The sequence below is a fragment of the Phocoena sinus genome, chromosome 2 (assembly GCF_008692025.1).
Source record: "Phocoena sinus isolate mPhoSin1 chromosome 2, mPhoSin1.pri, whole genome shotgun sequence".
Classification (NCBI taxonomy): Eukaryota; Metazoa; Chordata; class Mammalia; order Artiodactyla; family Phocoenidae; genus Phocoena; species Phocoena sinus.
The window spans coordinates 18,424,005-18,444,853 of NC_045764.1; the positions used below are offsets into that span (position 1 = coordinate 18,424,005).

General features: G+C 40.8%; 1 protein-coding gene across 10 annotated transcripts in view; it reads left to right on the top strand.

Moving 5' to 3' along the window:
• Window positions 1-2,472: 2,472 nt before the first annotated feature.
• The window catches only part of CREM (cAMP responsive element modulator), a 105,696-nt gene continuing 87,319 nt past the window's right edge, over window positions 2,473-20,849 (top strand). For 5 of the 10 annotated variants that reach the window (XM_032622681.1, XM_032622680.1, XM_032622684.1 and 2 more), the window contains exons 1-3: window positions 2,503-2,810; window positions 10,188-10,285; window positions 20,249-20,369. In XM_032622681.1, the coding sequence (XP_032478572.1) occupies window positions 10,242-10,285; window positions 20,249-20,369 (165 nt within the window). In that variant the 5' untranslated portion in view covers window positions 2,503-2,810; window positions 10,188-10,241. Of the gene's footprint in view, window positions 2,811-10,187; window positions 10,286-20,248; window positions 20,370-20,849 lie in introns of all 10 variants that reach the window. The other 5 variants (XM_032622685.1, XM_032622683.1, XM_032622688.1 and 2 more) reach the window with 5 other exon arrangements.

The window sequence follows — 20,849 nt, forward strand, 5'->3', positions numbered from 1 at the left end:
CAAACACATTAGGAGTGAAATATTGGCAGTATAGGGAAAATAGTAAAAAAATACTTTGAAAACAAGAAATTGCATGGCTTTGATTCTTGTGGCCTGATATGAATCCCTATTCTGTGACAGGGATAATTGTTGTGGATACAATTCCCCTTTAAATGATCTATGAAAATTAGATTTGAACAAAGCTGGCATTTAGACTAGGTCCTACTCAGTGCAAATTATGAAGACACTTGTTAACACTACAGTGGCTGATCACACAAAATGAGAATATAACCGTGTTCCTCTTCTCTATCCCTGGTAACCATTTTAGATTTTACTATAATCTTGAAGTATAAATATGAGAAACTGAAAAATCAGTTACTGGCATTTCCAATCAAATGCTTGAATTCTTTACAAGGGATGACCCTGAGAAGCAGGTGATTTGTCTCAGAAGCTCAAGCTTCTTTTGGAATCCTTCACTGTGTGCTGGCAGAATAATGGCCCCTCCAAAGATGTCCACATCCTAACCCCTATAACCTGTCGAATATGTTAGGTTACATGGTAAAGGGGGAAATAAGGTTGCTAATCACCTGATTTTGAGATGGGGAGATTATCCTGGATTCTCAAGGTGGACCCACTGTAATCACAAGGGTTCATATAAGTGGAAGAGAGAGGTATGAGAAAGAATCAGAGAGATGGCAGCATAAGAAGAACTCAACCAGCTGTTGCTGGCTTTGAAGAGGGAGGAAAAGGGCCGCGAGCCAAGGAATGTGGGTGGCCTCTAGAAGCTGGAAAAGGCAAGGAAATGGACTCTTCCCTGGAGCCAACCCCTTGATTTTAGCCCATAGAACTTCTAGGTAATAAATTTGTGTTTTAAGCCACTAAGTTTGTGTGAATTTGTCATACCAGCAATAGGTGACTACGTGTACCTTTCCTGCTATCTCCTGCCCTCTCTCTTCAGACCCCAGGTACTCTCCCCCTGCTCTCAAGGATTGTGTATGACATTCACATCTTAGTATACATTGACTTAGCACTCATACTTGCATTTTGAGACCTTTATCTAATGGATTCTACCTATAAGAATGTATACGTTGTTAAAGAAATTTAGGAATAAACAAGTAGGTGGAGAACAATGTTTTGGAAAGGAGAGTGATCACAATTTCCCCTAAATCACTCGAAGCTAAAAATCTATTCATCCAGCACATGGTCACCCTTGACTAAAACGAATGTTATGATTTTTCAGGTTTAGCAATCTGGTCTTTTTTTTCTTCTCTTTCCTTCTAATGACTCCTTTTTTTTTTTTCTTTTTCTGAGCTAACATGAGCTGTATTGATTACTTACGATTAAATGTTCTGTGACAGCCCTACCTCAGCACACACACAAAAGGACTTGGTTAATTTTTAAATTTAACTTTTTCAAAAAAAAAAAAAAATTTAACTTTTTCATTAGTGTCTTAGTGTTCCTCATTAAGAAATTCATTCTTACAAGGAGGTGGAGACAGGCATCATCTATCGCCCCGGAAGGAAGAATTTCAAAACTCTGCCAATGTGGAAAGGAGGACGTGAATTTACCAGGTGTTTATCCTCTTATCTCCGCTAGTACGCATTACAGCTGCCAGTAGTTCGGATTGGTCGTAATCTAGCACTGAACAGTTCAGTATTTTCCCCTGAACTCCACTGGGACTCTAGTATTTCACAAAGCTGCCCTTCTTCACCTGCACTACGTGGATTATGCTTTTATTTTCTTTACTCAGCAACTTTTCAAGTAGTGTCCTTGACGGCGGTTCTCGGCGTGACCCACTCCTGAGAACCGAAGGTCGGGCGTTGGGTCACCGTTATAACCGGCTTCCTGGTGTAAAACAGGTGACTGTTCTACCGGCCGGGGCCGCCCCTCTTACTGGAAAGCCCCGGGTTCCCAGCTGGACGAAAACGAAACTCTTCCCTCTTCCAGGCGGGGGCTTTTGCTTGTTACCAAAAAGCCTTTCTGTCCTCTGTCACATCACCAAGTGGGGACCCCGCTGTGTCTCCGTGACACTGACGCACAGACAGGGTCGTCGGAAGTTGGCAGCGGGCGCGGTCTCCGGGCCCTGCGGCCGGCGGCGTTGAGGTGGGGTCCGCAGGATGCGCCCGCGGGCCTCGGCTGGCAGCTGGCGACTCCCCTAGGTGAAGCGACTTCCACGCAGGACACCGCCGCAACCTCGGCTCATTTCCCAATCGACTGGCTTCCGGGAATGGAGGCCGCAGGACAGCTTCCGGTTTCCCCGCCCGCCCCTTAGGCCCCGCCCCCGACGCGGTCTTCCTCCCCAACCAGCCTACTTCCTCCTCCCGGCCTCGCCCCTGGCCCCTCCTCCCCCGTTCTCAGACCCAACTCCTTCTAGTCACCAACCCTCAGGCCCCGCCCCCAGCCACGCTCCTCCTCTTCGTCCTCGGGCCCCGACCTCCTCCTCCCCCACCTCAGACCCCGCCCCCAGTTCACCCTCAGCTCCGCCCCTCAACCCCCCTCTCCCGCCCCGTTCCATTCAATTGTTGGATTGTCGGCGCCGCACCCCCTCCGGCGGCCGGCAGGGGGCGGGGTTCGAGCGTGGATTCACGCGGCGTCCCCCGGGCAGAGGCAGGTGCAGCGCGGAGCTGGGCCGGCGGGCGGGCGGACTCGAGGCCGCGGGCGGGCGGCTGCGACGTCGCGTTGGGTCGCGCTCGGCGGGTAGGCCGCGGTGGCCGCATCAGTGCTGACGTGGAGCGACGTGGGCCGGCGCCGGTCCCGGTGGGGCTTGTCGTCCCACCTCCTCGCGTCCGTAAGCAGTGACGAGGCCCGCTACGTAAATCGCTTCGCGGCGGGTAAGTGGCGCGCCGGCCGGCGGGGCCGGCGGAGCCTAAGGCGGGGGCGACGGAGAGGAGGCAGGGCGGAGCGGTTAGCCCCAGCCACCCCCGCTGTTTGCCCCGCGCACCCGGCGGGCGCTTTCCGAGGGGCCACCTCTCCGGCTCCGAGGGAGCGGAGGCCGCCGGACAGGCGGGCGACGTGGCTCCGTCCTCTCTCGTCGCTCGCCAGAGCCGCCGCCTCCCGGTCCTCGCGGCCCGAGACCGAGCGAGAGGGACGCTGCCACGGCGCTGCTGGAAGGCGCGCCGCCCTTGTTCCCCGCGTCCCCTTTTCGCCGGGACCAGTCAGCCCGGCAAGGCCCCCGGAGCCGGAGCGCGAACTGAGAGGGACGCGCGTCCTCGGACGTCTTCCCCGCGGTCCCCGCCGGGACCCGGACCCGGTCCCGAGTGTGAGCCACTCACGCTCCCTGCGCGGCTCGGGAAGGGGCGGCCGGCCGGCCGGGGTCAGAGCGATGCTGACCCGCGGGACCAGCGTCGGTCCGCACTGGAGGCCTTGTAACCGGGCGGCTCACCGGAGCGGCTTCCGAACAACTTTTCCTTTCCTGCCTAATTCGCCGGGCTGCTGGGAGTGCAGCCACCCTCCCTGGAAACAAACACAAACCGAGATACGCAGGGCTAGAGGTCCAGTGTGAAGATTAGATTACATGAATAATTCGTGTTCTCTAGTTTTTTCCCCGTGGGTACCATGTTTTTCTCCTAGTCTTGATCCTGCTTTTGGATAACAAGCTGCTTTCCCTTCAAAGTCGTAGTCTTTGAACTTAAAGGAACTTTTTTCCCCCAAAGAAAGGCAAATTGCAAACAATGTATTTTGGCCAACTTATGCTAAGTATTAAGATACTGATGTTTAAAAAGCTGCTTATTGATCCAAACGCAGCTTTTCAATGGATTTGATCCTGGATGAGTAAACACTGAAAGCATTGTCATGTTAAGTGTTGGTAATGACACAAACATTTTTGGTGCATCTGTAAATAGTTCGGTGTAAGCAAATGCTTGCCCAGTGACTGTTCAACCTGGAGTCGCTTTGGTGAGTGTGAAGTTGTAATTACACGGATGTTTTGTGTACACATTTTATGAGTGTATGAATAAATTTTTATTGAATGTGTAAACACAAAGGAGCTCTTTAGTCTTTTTGTTTTCACATTGTCCCAGCAGCTTACTGAAATTGGGTGAGTTTAACAAACTCCAGACTCCATAGACTACTCTAGTTTCCTATTGGGGCAAATCACTACATGATTAAAATATGAAATCATGTTTAAAATTATGCATATTTCATGAAAAGTAAGGAAGAGTTTCAGGTTGTTAACATACGTAAGGAATACTGACTGAATCTTTACCAGTATAGACGTATATTCCTGATCCTGTTTTCCCCAACCTGGTATTCTCTACGGGTTAATATTCGGCCAGAAAAGTAAGTCAGGCTTATTGTTGAAGTGGGTAGTCTATTGGAAAGTGCTTAAATGTCTTGTCCCATTTAGGTAGACTTTTAAACATAAAACTGAACAATGCAAACACTTAACAGTTGAACCATTGATGTTTTGACATGCAATCAGTATTGGTCATTAAGGAAATAAACCTGAAATGTCTTTGAATTCTGTTAAGTATTTCTACTTTATTGAACTGATGTCAACAAATATAAAAGTCAACTTTGATAATAGCAGTGTGTGCATTGAATACAATTTCAATATTATCAGTACAAGTATATATATATTGTAAAAGTATAGATTTCAAGGAAAGTGTTTCTCATCCATTATACATATGTAGAAGTAAACATTTAAAATCATTTTGTTAATTTCATTTTAAAGAGCACAGGGTGTTTAAAATACTTTTTACCATGGGAATCACACAATAAAGAGTGCCCTGTTCTTAAAAGTAAATCTCTCATTCATGGATTTTCTTTTAATGATGCTGTAGGATATCCAGTAGCCAATAAGGGAGAATGAAGAGGAAAACCTAAGGATGACATTAGCTGGGATTTATCTAAATATTACTCATGAAAACAAGCCAAGTCTTATTGGTATAATACAGTTATAGCAATTTTTAAAAATACCTAGTTTGCAAATCTTGACTGACCTTCCCAGGAGTGTTATGGGAAATTACTGGCAAGGTATATGTGAAACCATTTTGAGTGAAGGCATGAGCTAGTAGGTTATTTAGCACTGTTTAAATAACTCACTGGTGAAGAAGGATGCTTGCCTCCAAAAAAAGCTTACTAGCAACTTTTTGTGAGGCTCTTTTGAAGTCTCTCAGTTCTCCCCAAATGGGAAGCATCTTCATGCATACTTTCTGAACAGAAAAGTACAACCAGACCAATCAAATGTCAAAATGAAACCCTGTGAAATTTTAACAGTGGGGTTCATGTGATTCTGACATTACTTTTGAGAATTCCAGAAAACAAACTCAGTTTCTTCAAGGTTATCTTAGTGAAGTTTTTGTTTTTGTTTTTTTAACTCAGCAGATTTAAAATTAGACCATCCTAACTCAGAATGTCAAATGTCATAGAGTTTTGTTCATATTCTCAAACAGCCTCTTTTTTTTCATTGGTAGCACAAAAATTATTTTTTTGCCTAGAAATGCTTAGGAATTTATATCCTAGCATTGATTATGATGAGAGCTTCCAGCTCTGGAATTGGGGCAACTATATATCACGCATAAAGACACTTGGGATGCTTTTGCACCTCTTAAAATTGATGGAAGAGTTATATTGAACTTATTTAGGCATGTTTCTACACTTAGGTACTAGTTTTGTTCATATACACAAGATAGGACCAACTTAGGTAAGTATAATAACGTTGATATTCGTTTCTGTGAACCTTAGCTAATTCCAGTGTCATATACTCTTTCCCAGATTTGCTAGTTAGTAGTCAATGCAGTTGTACTTTATGTGTAAATAAATGTTTTGAAATGTACTTAAAGTGCGGTAATGAAGTGTTCTGTTGAAAGAAAAGCCCTACAATGATTAGCCAAGCAAATAACTTCCCCAATAGATTGAAAGTTATGTTTCCCTTCAGGAAATGGGGCGGGGGCTCGGCCTGGCGGGGTGTGCTTGGAAAGGTGGAGATAGGCCATGACTATTTGAATTTCATTTTTCATTTCCTCCTTAGCAGTGGATTCTGCTGTTCGGTTGACTGAAATAGACGAAAGCAGGCACCAGGTGGGGAATGAACTGAAAAAGGGATGCTTGAATAGTTAATCCTTTGGTGATTTTAGTAAAGAGTTTAGATTTCTTAAATAATAATGGGTATCTGAAGCAATTAAACTGGAGTGGCCTTGAATCTGTATTAGAATGCTGCCTGATTTTCTGTATGATTCATATTCAAAATAGTAAAGACAATATTTACAAGTGTTTCAAATAGTTATTTAGAAGAACTGTTCCTGGCCACTTCTGTTTTTACACAAAAGTGTAAAACTTGTTATTTGAAAGTTATTCTAACTTTACTTCACAAAGATTACAAAACTTTGAAAGTGGCATAATTTCCTTATACTACTACTGTATTGCTTTGTTTTTCCTGTACTAATCTCCTTCCCCTAAAATGCATAATAACCATAGGCGCATCCCTGTCAACTTCACACACGTGGCTTTTTGTAATTACAGTTGACTCTTGAGCAACGTGGGAGTTAGGGGCGCCGACTGCTGCTCAGTTGAGTATCCCTGTATAACTTTTGACTCCCCCAAAACTTAACTGCTAATAGCCTGCTGTTGACCAGAAAACCTTACCAATAATGTAAACAGTCAGTTAAAGCATGTTTTGTATGTTATATGTATTATATACTGTATTCTCACAGTAAAGTAAGCGAGAGAAAAGAAAATGGTATTAAGAAAATCATAAGGAAGAGAAATACCTTTACAGTACTGTACTGTATTTATCAATACCATAAATTTATGAGATGAATCATTTGTCTGTACCTACATCAGTATTGTCATATGATACAAAACACTGCAGATGTAATATGTATTACTGACACTTGACATCAAAAATGAAAAGATAATGTGAAAAAGAAATCTGTATTTATTTATAGGTATAACGATTCATACATTAATAGCGCAGAAGCAGCAATATGATTGCCTAGTGTAATTGATATGATTGCTTCACGGTAGCCTAGCCCAAACACTAATGAATGAATCATTGTAGAAATTTATGGCATACAGTATTACAGTCATATTCATAATACAGTATTGAAAACATTGTTACTTTTTTTAAAAAAACCACTTACCTGTGATGATAGCTGATTTGCAGTTCCTCCAACTATGAGAGAGAGGAATACTGTACAGTAATGTAGTTCTTTGAAAGCAAAGTTATAAAACAGTAAGAAAACTAACACATTATTTTTATTAAATATCACCTTATGCCTGTGTAAGGATAGACTAGTATCTACATATATTTTACACTTTCATGACATACCTTTTTCTTTTTTCAATAATTATAGGCTATGAGTTTCATCTGTGAGTTTTTCAGCTTATTGCAAATCTCCAAAAAATTTTCCAATATATTTTAATTAATTTATTTATTTGTTTTTATTTATTTTTGCTGCGTCGGGTCTTAGTTGCGACACGCAGGACCTTTGCTGAGCTGTGCTGGATCTATCGTTGTGGCGCGTGGGCTTCTCTCTAGTTGCGGCACGTGGGTTTTCTCTCTCTAGTTGTGGTGTGTGGGCTTAGTTGCCCCCAATGACACGTGGGATCTTAGTTCCCTGACCAGGGATCGAACTCGTGTCCCCTGCATTGGAAGGCAGATGCTTTACCACTAGACTACCAGGGAAGTCCCTCCAATATATTTATTGAAAAGAATTTGCATATAAGTGGACCCATACCGTTTCAAACCTGTGTTGTTCAAGGGTCAACTGTACTTCTCTCTCCTAGCTAGCCTGCCTTTTCCCAGTTTCTTAATTGACTTGGTTGAGGAGGACCAGCTTTACAATGTAAGCTTCACATTCTTCTCCTACTTTCTTTCAAACCTTACTTGCTTTGCTGCTTAAATCATAGTTAACCTCTGAGGATCTTCTACTTTCCCAAAGAGCTAAAACCTTTCTTCATCCAGAACTCAAGAAACAGATTATACTTTTCTGTGTTCTTTCTCTTCCCGCTTCCGTTAGAGGTGTACTTCCCTTTATTCCACGTTCTTTTCTTTTTGTTTTGACCGTGCTAATTGCAGTGGGGTCTTTATTTTGCCTTTCTTGCAAAAACCATAGCTAATAAGGGGTAGAACTCAACACCCAGATCAACCTCCAGTGCCACACTGTTTATATCGCACACTGCTATGCTACGACCACTAGACCGCGTTGCCACCTCAGGAACTGGGGACAAGGGAAGTGGGGAATGAAGAGAGAGGACTCCTGGATAGGGTGGCTGAGCCGATGGTGATGTCACTCCCCGATCGAGATAAAAGTACAGCAAGAGGTGAGATGCAGAGCAAGAGAGTTGAGGTTAGTTTTAAACATTAGACTTGAGGATCTCTGAAGAAACCGGTAAGAGATGTCGAATAGGCAGATACATACAGGCTAGAGCTCAGGAGAGAGAGGTCCAGGCTGGAGGTGAGATTTGAGACACATCAAGAGGGGATGAGGCAGCCTAGGGGGAGAGTGTGGAGGTGTTTGTGACTGGAAGCCTTGGAATACCAGTACTTAAAGAGTGGGCCAAAGGAGACTAAGGCGAAGGACTGGATAACTTGGAAGGGAAACATGAACGTGGTGTCCTGAAGAGTTCAAGGAGGGCGAAATTTGGGGAGTAGGAAATGCTGTAGGCATGTTGAGGATAGGGACTAAAGATCATTCTTGAAGATTTGGCAAGCAGGCGATCAATCAGTGATGATTTCTTAGAGAGTAGTTGGAATGAAATAATTCTCTGATGAGCCTGAGTCAGGATCAGGTTTATCTGATGGTCATTATTCTGTTGTGAGGCTAGTCATTTGCTCTCTTGATGTCTTGTGATGGGGTGGCAGGAAGCTGAGACTGTCTTCAATGCTGGCAGCCTCTGGGAAGAGGAAATGGGTGGCTGTTCCCAGACTTCACCAAATACCTTTTTCTACTTTTTGAGTTCTGAATCTTAATGTATTACTTACTCAGAAATTAAACCAAAGAATATGGTATTTCCAGGAGAAATTGGGAGTTACTTCTCTCTTCTTATATTGTGCCGTGCTCATCATTATTATTCAGATAATATTATCATTATTCCTTGTTTAAACATCTGTCTCCCTCATTAGAACCGAAGCTGCTGGAGATCAGGGACATCTTGTTACCTGTGTCTTGGTGCCAAGCACAAGGGCTGGGGTATCTTGGGTGCCAGTCACTGTTTAATAAATCAGTAGCCCCTGCCCTCATGGTTACACAGTTGTTATGGAAGATAAGATGTCCCCACATAAAATGCCAGTGTAATATAACACAGAATAAGGTTTAATCTGAAGGAATGTCACCATCCTTCTTTCTTGTTCATGTTGTAGGTTGCCTGGTTCAAGTGCCTTACCTTTCCACATTGTTGCTATGGTTGTGTGGGGGCAGGTGGTAACAGTAACCATTGTCCTGGTGCCCGTAGTAAGTTGCAGCACACTTGCCTGCTGACTCAGTTTCCAAATTGGGTGGGATGGTGTGACATCATTTTAGAGGGACCACTTAGGAGGGAACCCCAGAAATAGCATGTTTGTTGCCAAGCATCTCTGTTGCTGGCATAGACGCCTGGAAGGAACTTAGGGATGCGGGTGTTGGTCCTTTCAAATCTAAAACAAATTGAGGGCTCACTGCTCTCCTTTTGTCTTTTTCTTTGCCAACTTTACTTCATTCAGCATGTCAAATGTGTATTTTAAAGAGATATTAGTAAAAAAAAAAAAAAGGGGGGGTTTAATTGCTAGAGTGTCTAAAACAGCTTTTTTAATGGATTAAAGGCTATCAGAGGAGATTTTAAAGGAATGGTTACTATTTTGTTTGCAGTTAAAATTCTTTGACAAAACCCAGTTTTGAAGTTAAGTAAATGAAAAATAGTTGACAAATTTGTTTCAGTGGAATGAAATTTGAGAAGATGATAGATTCATTCAGTTTATTAAGTGATTATTATTTTAAAATAGAGCTGATACTTACGAGCGATTTGTAGTGTGTGTAAAATAATTTAAGCAGCACTGCACTCTCTTCAGTGGAAAATGATAAGTAGCACATGATTTAATTTTTTTGAATTTTTTCCTAAGAAAATTGTATAGAAGTAAGTTGGAAAAAAGTACGAAGTTGTTTTCACCTCTCTATGCTGTTTTTTTGTTTTATGGAAATTAGAGTATTCTGGTGTAGTTTTGAGAGATTTTAATTTTTTTTAAATAAAATCTTATGATCTGCCAACTCGACATTATAATTTTACTGCAGGATAAATAAAGAAGAAAACGAAGGAGCAAAGCATTGACTACAAATATCTTAATAATGAGCAAGTGTGGCAGGAAAAAATATATTAAAACAAATCTAAGGTAGGTGGATATATTATTTTTCTATTCTTTTGAAAGTTCTACTTAGAGAGCTTAAAGTTAAAATGATGGATAAATTAATGGTGTATATCTATGTACCATACATATGTATGTGTGTATGTATATATACACATTATAATAAAAAATATAATAATATGTACCCAAATTGCTCAGCTGCTCAATTAAGGAGTTTCTCTTCCACCATGTGCTGTGTGAGGCAATGCAGAGGATAGGTGGACATTCACGGGCAGCTCATTCTAAGCGCTGGCCTTTCCAGTCAGAAAGGAGATTGCACTTAAGGATGTGGACAGAGTTTTCGTTTTTCTGCTTACACTTGTACCTGAAGTTGTAAAACAGAGGGAAGTCTCTACCAAGCGTTTTACAGAAATCCAAATATTACTTATCAGGTTTTCTTTTAGTTACTTTCAGAGACATTCTGGTTCATCCATTGGGTCTAGCATCAAAAAGAAAATGAATTTTCTTTGACAGTTTTGGTAAAACTATTTAAAAATAGATTATAGAAACAACTTTAATAATTTTTCCTTTTGCTGCTGGATCCTATTTTTAAAAGAGGTGAAAATTTTTACAAGGGTAAATATAGTTGCTCTGCAGTGTAATTTGTCTTTGCAAACTGGATACAACTAAGTAAGATTTTAGAAGTTATTAGTTCACTGTACACTTTAATTATAATTAGGAAACTGCCTTTGTCTTATTTTTCATTTAGATATTTTTGGTCTGTATTCCTTTTCTCTTCTTTGTTCCTATCTTTTACGAACACTTTCCTCCGTACTTATGATAGCATTTCTTTAAAATGTTTTTCCTTTTTCTTCTGGTTTTTCCTTCCATTTAAATATCTTGTGTGTTCTTGAAACATAGGTACGCCGAAATAACTTTGGTCATTAATTACCTCAATATTTCTATAATTGTAAATATCATTTTTACAGATATATTCCTTTGTATTCATTTCTTGAATGTATATTATACAAATCATATACAGACAGTACTGTACTGTTTGTTGTAGTTCAGTATTTTGGGGAGTTTTTGCAGTATGACATAGATGTTCTACTAAAGGCCTAGAAAATAACAGAGTAAGCAAACAAATACAATTCTACCCCCAACCCCTAAAAGTAGTTCACCCTGGAAGTCTTTGAAAATTGTGCTACTGGATGGATCCTATTCTTTTAAAACATTAGTTATATTAACACTTACTGAACTGAATCCCAATATATTCAGAAAATATTGGGATAACATTTACTTTTCTGTTGAAGAAGAAAATGGTTTGCCAATAATATAAAAAAGATTTCAGAGGAAATATTTAGCTTTCATAAGAAAAGAATGTTCCTACTTCCATTAATCATTTATAAATTTAAATATGCCCATTTTAGCAAATCCTTATCTGTTCTTTAGAATTGTGGAACTGAATGTTTGCCAGTATTTTGCTTACTGTTAGCTTATGGTGCTTAATGGACTTTTTAATTTGTTTTAGTGTTTTTTATTGTTTTATCTCATACGTTTTTATTTTTAAATATTCTGTAATTTATATTTCCTAATTGGTCTTTTTCTGTCTAATTTGGATTTGTTTAAGATTAAAATATTACATAATTTATAGATTACTCTATTAATACTAGTATAACTATGATTAAAATTTATTACAAAAAGTGAGATTTGGGGGAAATATTGTATGTACACCTCTTTAATTTTCACTATAAAGTATGTATGTAAGTGAACATACTTTAAAGTATGAAATCTTTCAAATCTTTCATACTCAAATCTTCACTCATACTTAAAGTATGAATCTTTCATAAAGTATGAAAGATTAAAATGGATCTTTCTCTTACACTTTTTAAATAAATTCCATCAGGACTACTGAGGCTGACTTACAGATGTTAGTGTTGATGTACATCATTTCCAGCTGAGGTCTGGGTCCTGTATTTCCTGCTGAGTTAGTGTTTGAAAATACCCAGTACAGTGCCTGACCCATGTTGAGCACTTAAATGTTAATTGAATCTTCAGCCCTGAGTCCTGGCCTGGGTTGGTTTTTAGTGGGTTTAGACGGTGGTACTGGAGAACAGTTGGATATAGATCAGCAGAATGAACTTAGTTGAAAATGACAGAGTGTGTAAATTGGTAGTGCTGACCTTACTCTTCTGTAGATGATTTTTACCTTCAAATAAATTTAGTATCAAACTTTTACTGAATGACATGTACTGGGCACTGTACGAGGCACTCCAGGAGAATAAAATGGGATAAGATCTACATCCTAGTGGGAAAGACAAAGCATATCTAAATGAAGATTGTGACAACAGTTGCAGCATACTCAAAAGCACAGCATTGGTTAAGATGTATCTAAACGGGACTACTGCTCAGGGCACTGGCTGTGGAAGGACCCCTGAGGTCACAGTCACAAGACCTCTTGTTCACCCTCTATCATGCAGTCTGTTGTGTCCTCTGTAGAAAGTCACTTAATCTCTCTGAACCTTATTTTTATCATTTTAGTAACACCTAACAGTTGCGTAGTCTTCCAGAATAGTTGATTAATTGGCTTATTTAATGATTATGGTAGATTCTGTACTAGGCACTGGGAATACATCGAAATCTAAGATGTGGTCTCTGTTGCACACACTGTGCTAGTACTTTGTGGACAGATGTGATATATGCTAGACAAGTGCTGAAATGGAGGGGATTGCACAAGATGCTTTGGGAACTCAGAACAGCGTAATTGTGCCCAAGGCTATTCGAATAGACTTTGAAAGATGGTGTCCTTGAGCCAGGCTTTGAAGAACGAGTAGAAATGCGCCTGTTGGACAGAGAAGGAGTGAAGGGCATCCCAGGAACAGGGAAGAGCAGATATAAAAGATTAGAATTGGGGGAATAAGATGTGTATTTGACCAACAAATGGCTCATAAGGAGGCTGGAATGCAGAGTGTGGGAAGGAATGGGGTGGCTGGAGATGAGGCTGTAAAGATAAAATGAGGTCACATTGTGAAAGAAATTGAATGGCAGTTTGGTTTGGTAATTGAGAATATGAACTTTGGAAAAAGACCTTAGTTCGAAACCTGGCTTTGCCACTCAATACCTTTGTGGTAAAATCAGATTCTTAACCTCTTTATGTCTCCTTTTCCTCACCTCTAAAAGAAGAACTAGCTATATTGCCCTTATAAAGTTGTTAAGAATGAAAACTAGTAGGCATTTACCACATGGTAAGCACTTGACAAACGGTAGTTGTAGTTAGGATTATTGTGAGAAGTTTGGGTTTTATCCTGTAGCCAATAGGAAGCTCCTGAAGAGTTTTAAGCAGAAATATGTTTCAGAAAGATAACTGTTGGCAGGACAGTGGTGGCAGAGAAGAGGACTGAATTGTTCTTTGGAAGGTAGAATCATCCCACCTGGTGATGACACTGTAGGGAATGAAAGGGAGAGGGTATCAGGATGACACTTAGGTTTCCACTGGAGCAGATGGATTGAAGGTGGGGCCCCATTTCCTGAGGTGCGAAACTCAGAGAAGGAACATGTTTGTGGAGGAAGAAAAGGAGTTAGTTTTGGACCCATTGAGTTTGAGGTACCTGCAGGACATCTATTTGGAGATGTTAAGTAGGCACTTGGATATGATTCTGGAATTCAAGAGAGACCTCTGGGCCGGAGATCTAGATTTGAGAGTCGTAAGCTTAAAGCTGGTGCTTGAATCTAGAGAAATGGATAATATTACACAGGAAGAGATTTGAGAGTGAGGCCAGAAGGCTAACCAGAGTCCTAAAGAATGCAGTGTTGAAGGTTAACACTGAGTAGGAGAAGGAATTGGCAAAGGAGCTTGTGGAGAAATTGTCAGAGAATTGGATGAGAGCAGAAAATCAGTATCGTGACCTCAAGATAGAGTCCCAAGAAGGGAGATGTCAGCGGTTTTGAGTGCTGCTGAGGGATCAAACAAGATAGGACTTAAAATAAACATTGGATTCAGTGACTGAGATAGATTACCCTTACTAGAGAAGTCTTCGTGAGGCAGAAGCCAGTTAGGGGTTGTCTGGGAGTAGGTAGGAGGTGAAGAAATGGAGATAGTGTTGGCAGTTCTTTAAAGTAGCTTAGCAGTGAGAGGAAGAAGAGAGGTTTGAGAGAGCAGCTAGAGAATGACTTCTGGTTCAGTGGTTGTGTGTGTGTGTGTGTGTGTGTGGTTGGGGAGACTTGAACAAGCTTAAATCTTGGCAGGAGGAAGCCATGGGGAGGGCAGAGGGTAATTGTTAGTGTAATGCCCCCACAGCCTAATGAAGAGGGATCCCAAGGACAGACAGGAATTTAAGTCTGGGGAGTTGGAAGCAAGGGAAAATGCAGGTGTAGATGTAAGTGGATTTGTTGATTTGGTGGCAGGAAGTTGAGGGGGTTCTCATCTGAAACAGGAGGCAAGGTCTCATGTGGAATGTGATAGTAGGTGAGCTCAGGGATTTGAGAAGAGGGAGACTTGAAACAGTAGCAGAGAATGGGAGAGTAAGCTTCCAAGGAAGCAGTAAGATTGCTGCTTATTTGAGGTTGAAAACTGGATTCAGTAGCCTTAATAATATTCTCTTCTTAAATTTTGTTCAGTATTGTTCATTGGTGCAGGCATAGAGGAGACAGAATAGGTTTTATCTGAGATTGGTATTTACTAAACAGATAAAACAGAAGGAAAAGGGACAAGGGAATTTAGGGTATTGGGAAACAGCAGTTAAAATGAGAAACTATGGATTCTAAGCTGAGTAGGACGGGATGTGAAGAAAGGAGGAGGCTGATTGAAAGGGAGAAAGTAGTGGTCTAGAGATCAGTGTGGTGGAAATACAGGCGTGATGGGAGTAATTGAGGGTGGGTGTGAGCTGGGAGGATAGGATATTGGTAGAGTGGGGTGTCAGAATTAATTATTTCAGAGGTGGAGCAGTTTTGGACACTGACAAGGTCCAGTGTATGGCCAGCCCCTCAGGTAGAAGGCTGTAGGGGAGGGAAGAAAGTCATTAAACCGAGGCATCAGGGTGAGGGATGGGTCCTTTGTTTTGAGGGTGGAACATAACACAGAATGGTGGAGAGGAAAGCTTTTTTAAGTCAGGTGCCAAAATCTTCAGTGTCAATCCTTGAAAGTAGAAGCTGATGATTATCATATGGATGAGTAGTATCGGATGGTACACCCAATTACCTTGAGGCTCCGTGAACAAGAGTTTTTATGAAGGAGCAGAGGAAGCACAGCTGGGAAATAGTGGGGATCAGTGAGGATGCCAAGTCAACATTGGGATCTTGATTCAGTGTGGGAAGACAAACAGCTCCCTCTTGAGGCGGGGTGTGGGGGGCTTTGGGAGTTCCAGGCAGCACATCGCAAAGGCTTCGGAGGAGAACAGGAGCGAGCAACTGTATTATGGGGGGAAAGGAAGCACTGGTTATGAGAGTGAAAATGAAATGTGGGAGGAGCTTGTATCTTTGACAGTGGCTGGGGAAACCAGAATGTGAGATGTTAATGGATATGATTCTGGCATAGGTGAAGGAGCATTGCAGTTTAGTCATGGCTTACAGGGGACTTTACTGTGATATGTGAGTGGACGGTAGCAGTTGTGAGGAGCATCAATGCAGCTGCTTGGTCCAGTGCTGGGATAGGAGGTTAGTGGATGATGCCAAGTGTGGCAGGGAGGATGAACGGGGGTGGCGGGGAGGGGGGTGCTGCTAACCTTCCATTTCTGCCTTTCCTCACTAGGAGGCTCAGGGCCTCATGGCATCCTGATCTGGCTGGTATTTAGCTATATGGATTTTTTGGTAGTTGGTGTGGTACTGACTCACATACAGACACATGATTCTAACTTTGGAGATTGAATGGATAGTGATGCTCTTTACTGAAAGAAGGAATATAAGAGAAGGGATAGGTGTCTGTGAAAACTCCAGGTTAAGTTGCTCACTTGGGGGGGAAGCACAGATACAGATTTGGGAGTCAAATGCATATAGGATTGAGGAAGCCATAGTATGTAGACTGAAAAAAGTAAAAGGGCAAAGGATTGAACTCTGGGGAGTACCCAGGAAAAAAAGGGAACGTGAGTGCATGAAATACTGTGTATAAAACACTTTCATGTGTAAAACAGTTTGAAATGTTTAATAACTTATGAAGTCTTTCATTATATCTCAAAAAACAACTCCTGAATACCTTAGGTTTACCTTTTTAAGCATTAGTGCTTTTTTTGGTGGGAGTCTTCCTGGATTCTATTATGTATACTCCTCTTTCCTTAAATTATACAAAGTATAATTATTTTCTTTCTTAATGACTCAGGATAGTTATTGTAAATATCAGTTATTGAATTTTAACTCATAAATTCTTCAATTTCCTGAATATAAAGAACTAGGAGACTTTACCCTGTATGGGCCCAAATTGCTACACACTTGGAATTCCTTTAATTTTAAAAAATTTTATTAATGTATAGTTGATGTACAATATTATATAAGTTACAGGTGTACTAATACCGTGATTCACAATCTTTAAAGGTTCTACTCCATTTTTACTTACTATAAAATATTGGCTATATTTCTTGTGTTGTACAGTATATCATTGTAGCTTATTTTAAACCTAATAGTTTGTACCTCTTAATCCCCTACCCCTATCCTGTCCCTCCTGCTTCCCTCTTCCTACTGGTAACCACTAGTTTGTTCAATATATCTGGGAGTCTGTTTCTTTTTTGTTATATTCAGTAGTTTGTTGTATTTTTTAGATTCCACATATAAGTGATATCATGGAGTATTTGTCCTTCTCTGTCTGACTGATTTCACTTAACGTAATACCCTCCAAGTCCATCCACGTTATTGCAAATGGCAAAATTCCATTTTTTATAGCTGAGTAGCATTCCCCTGTGTATACAGACCACATCTTGTTTATCCAGTCATCTGTTGATGGACACTTAGGTTGCTTCCATATCTTGGCAGTTGTAAACAGTGCTGCTGTGAACATTGGGGTGCATGTGTCTTTTCGAATTAGTGCAGGGGGTTGGATATACACCCAGTAGAGGGATGGCTGGGTCGTGTGGCAGCTCTCTTTCGAGTGTTCTGAGGACCCTCCACGCTGTTTTCACGATGGCTGCACCAACTTACATTCCCACCCACAGCCACACTTGGAATTCTTGACCTGTTTATTATATTCTGTATATTTTCTCCTCCCCTTACCCTATTTCCAGCTGTCACTTCTTATATCCAGTATGTTTAGAAACCAGATAAATGAGAATTGTATTTACAATTAAATTGAATGGGTTTAGAGTACCAACTAGGTACTCCTCATTTTAGAAGTTTCAGTTTACGAACTTTGGGCCATTTGTTTTGCCTGTTAACAGGTAACTCTTGGTTATTGTCTCGTTCTTGACTGAATTCTAAGATATCAAACAGTTGAAACGTTGTACAGTGTAGATGCTGAAGGACCTAGAGTAAAGGAGCATCTGAGTGACGTGGACATCTCTTCTCTCCAGAGTATTAAAAGCAGTTCTTAATCTGGATCCCCCCAGCCTTTCTGGCCATACTTTCACCTGTCTGCTCTGCCTCTTCCCCGCTAGATGTAGATAGGCTCCCCCCAGGGCTCCCCCACGCCTCACCACGTTCCCTACTACAGTCGGCTACTCTATTTTCCAGACATTCTCCGTATTTTCCTTCCTCTCATGGTCCTCCTGTCCTTTTCTACCTGGTGAAATGCTTCTCATCCTTCAGTATACAACTCACATGGCCCCATCCTCAGGCCCACTTCAACATTCCTTCCTATGTTTTCCAAAGCATTTCGTACATAACATCCTTCACACAGTTTAAGAAGTGTTCATTACTGGTCTAACTGATAGAATTTACCAATAAGCTAAGTTTTTCTCAAATTTTAATATATATCAGAATCTCTTGGATGTAAAAAATTAGACCCCTCAGAAAGTTTGAATCAGTAGATTTGGGGTTGAGTCTGGGAATCTGCCTTTTTTTTGTCTTTACAAGTGTATTTGTTAATTCTGATACAGGTTGTGCGAGGACTATACTTTGAGAAACCAAGGCCCAAGTGGTGAATGATTTCCTTCAGGGCAAGGATTGTGACTTAACTTTTGTATTCTCAGGGCCTGTCATGTATTGTAGATGGTGCTAAAGGAATGTTCCTGAAGTGGGGTAGGCCTTTCAGCGTATAATGTTTGAGTGGAGACTCAAGTTCTTGGCAGAGCCTAAAGAGAGCTTTTTTTTTTTTTTTTTGCCGTACGCGGGCTGCTCACTGTTGTGGCCTCTTCCGTCACGGAGCACAGGCTCCGGACGCGCAGGCTCAGCAGCCATGGCTCACGGGCCCAGCCGCTCTGTGGCATGTGGGATCTTCCCGGACCGGCTCGCAAACCTGTGTCCCCTGCATCGGCAGGCGGACTCTCAACCACTGCGCCACCAGGAAAGACCCTAAAGAGAGCTTTTAATAATGGTGTAAGAAATAGCATAAGATAACATTTCTCAAGTTCTTCCCAAAACACTTCTGCTAGGACTTGCTTTGTGGGAAGAGGGTCTAGGGGAGTCAGATACTTTTGGAAAATGCTGCCTATTGGATCTGCACCCTCCACCCTTCTCAAGTCACACTGAAATATTCAAGCTTCTGAGAAAATTCTGCAGCAAATAAACCCTTTTAGTCCCGGATATTTCAACCTCTAGCTAAGCGTGTCCCCCTTACCCTCTTTTCTCAGATAATACCTTTTCATATCTTGCAGAATTAAGTGTTCTAGGTATTCTCTTCGGGAACTGCTCACAGCAAAAGTAGAACCGCAGGAATTGGCAGTTTTTGCAGGGGCATGGCCTCTACTTACCTAGAATTGGACAGTCCATGTTGGGAAATAATAAGAAAAGAGATAAAGGAATTGGGGAATGTTGAGGGAAAGACATTTTTTCATAGTAGACTCTAGATTTTTATTTTTATAATTGCTCTAAATTGTCATGTTCAGTTGTAAGTATTAAAATGTCTGAATAGGGAGAAGTAATTCTAGGTGTAGTATAGACTACAGCAGACAGCTTTGAGAACAGAAGACTTGAATTCAGGTAATGTTTGTTGAAATGCAAAAGAAGGTATTAAGTAGATGAAGGATCTGTAGGATCTGGTTACTAATCAAATCTGGGAAAAAAGATCTGGACATGTCAATTCAAAGTTCTAATTTACCTGCATACTTTCTGGATATATATTTAGTCTACTAAGGTGAAAAAAACACACTATATTATTGACAACTGAAAAGATATACAATAGCAGGGAGTAGTTCCTATAAGTTTTTGGAATTTGATTTTGCTTATTTTTTGTTTGCATTTTATATTTTCTAGTAGTAGGGTAACATTATAATATGGTTTACCATCTATCTAGAAAGAGTCTATATAGAAATAATTAACTTAAATTGAAATTATAGGCAAAAAGATTATTGCATAAGTTTTTCCTGGAAAAATTAGATTCTCCTCTTTAAGTAAAGGGAGAGCTGCAGGACAAATGGTCAACTCTGAGTGATTCAATTTGACAGGCTTTTTTATCAGCAGCTACTTAGTGCTGACAAAGCAGATACATCTTTATATTGTAACACATTTAGTTTAGACAATGTGGAAGTTCTTTCATATTACATCATAATGTAAAGCAGGTTTATTAGGCCGTGAGAGTCATAGAATATTTAAACTTCATGTAAAATATAAAACCTAACTTTATCACTAATTTATGCAAGAGGGCTTAAAATAATTATCAAGGAGGCTTTATTATAAGATTAAAATTTTTTTTAAATAAACTAATTCCATGGAACATTTTGTAGTGCTCCCTTGGTAATGTTCATACCCAGTGAGCAGAGAAGGTGCCTTTAAGTTTGGAGAGTTAGGACTCTGCCACTGAGTCTATTTCTTGAAAATAGAAAGTAGTACAATTGGATGATAGAAATGAATATCAATCAGAAAGCCAAGTGAACACAGATATTTCAGATATTCAGATAGGGCCTTAATACTTCTTCCTTTTTATTGTCTTTCCAGACAAATGACCATGGAAATTGACTCTCAGCAGGATGGAAGTATACCAGATTCTGTGGCAGAGAGCGAATCTGCTCACATGCAGATGCAGACTGGTCAAAATTCAATCCCCACTTTAGCTCAGGTAAACTTAATGTAGGCAACAGGCAGGCACCAATGAAAATTAGCCTGTATGGGAATGAGAATTGTGTGCAGATTCTGTTTTCTTGCAGTTGGTCTTAAGTTTCCCCTATTCCCCGGTTATCAGCCATTCTTACTGATTTGACTTGGAAGAGAAGATATGTGTTTGAATTACTTTTGCATTGTAACAGACACTATGTAAAGGAAAAACAAAACCCCCTCCATAGTATGTATGTAATCCTATTATCCATAGTATGTAATCCTCAATTTATTATTTGAGAAGTTCAGTAATTCCACATTGAATTCAATTCAGTAGTTTTATATTCTTAGCTATAAAGATGGCAGAAATCTTGCCATTTGTCCAGTGTATATTTGGCTTAATCTTTACTTTCTTTTTAGTTAGGTCTTAAACTTTGAATTAGTTTCATTTAGAGACCACTGATATGAGTTAGTGTTTGTTTTTCAGCTCTTATTTTTAGATATC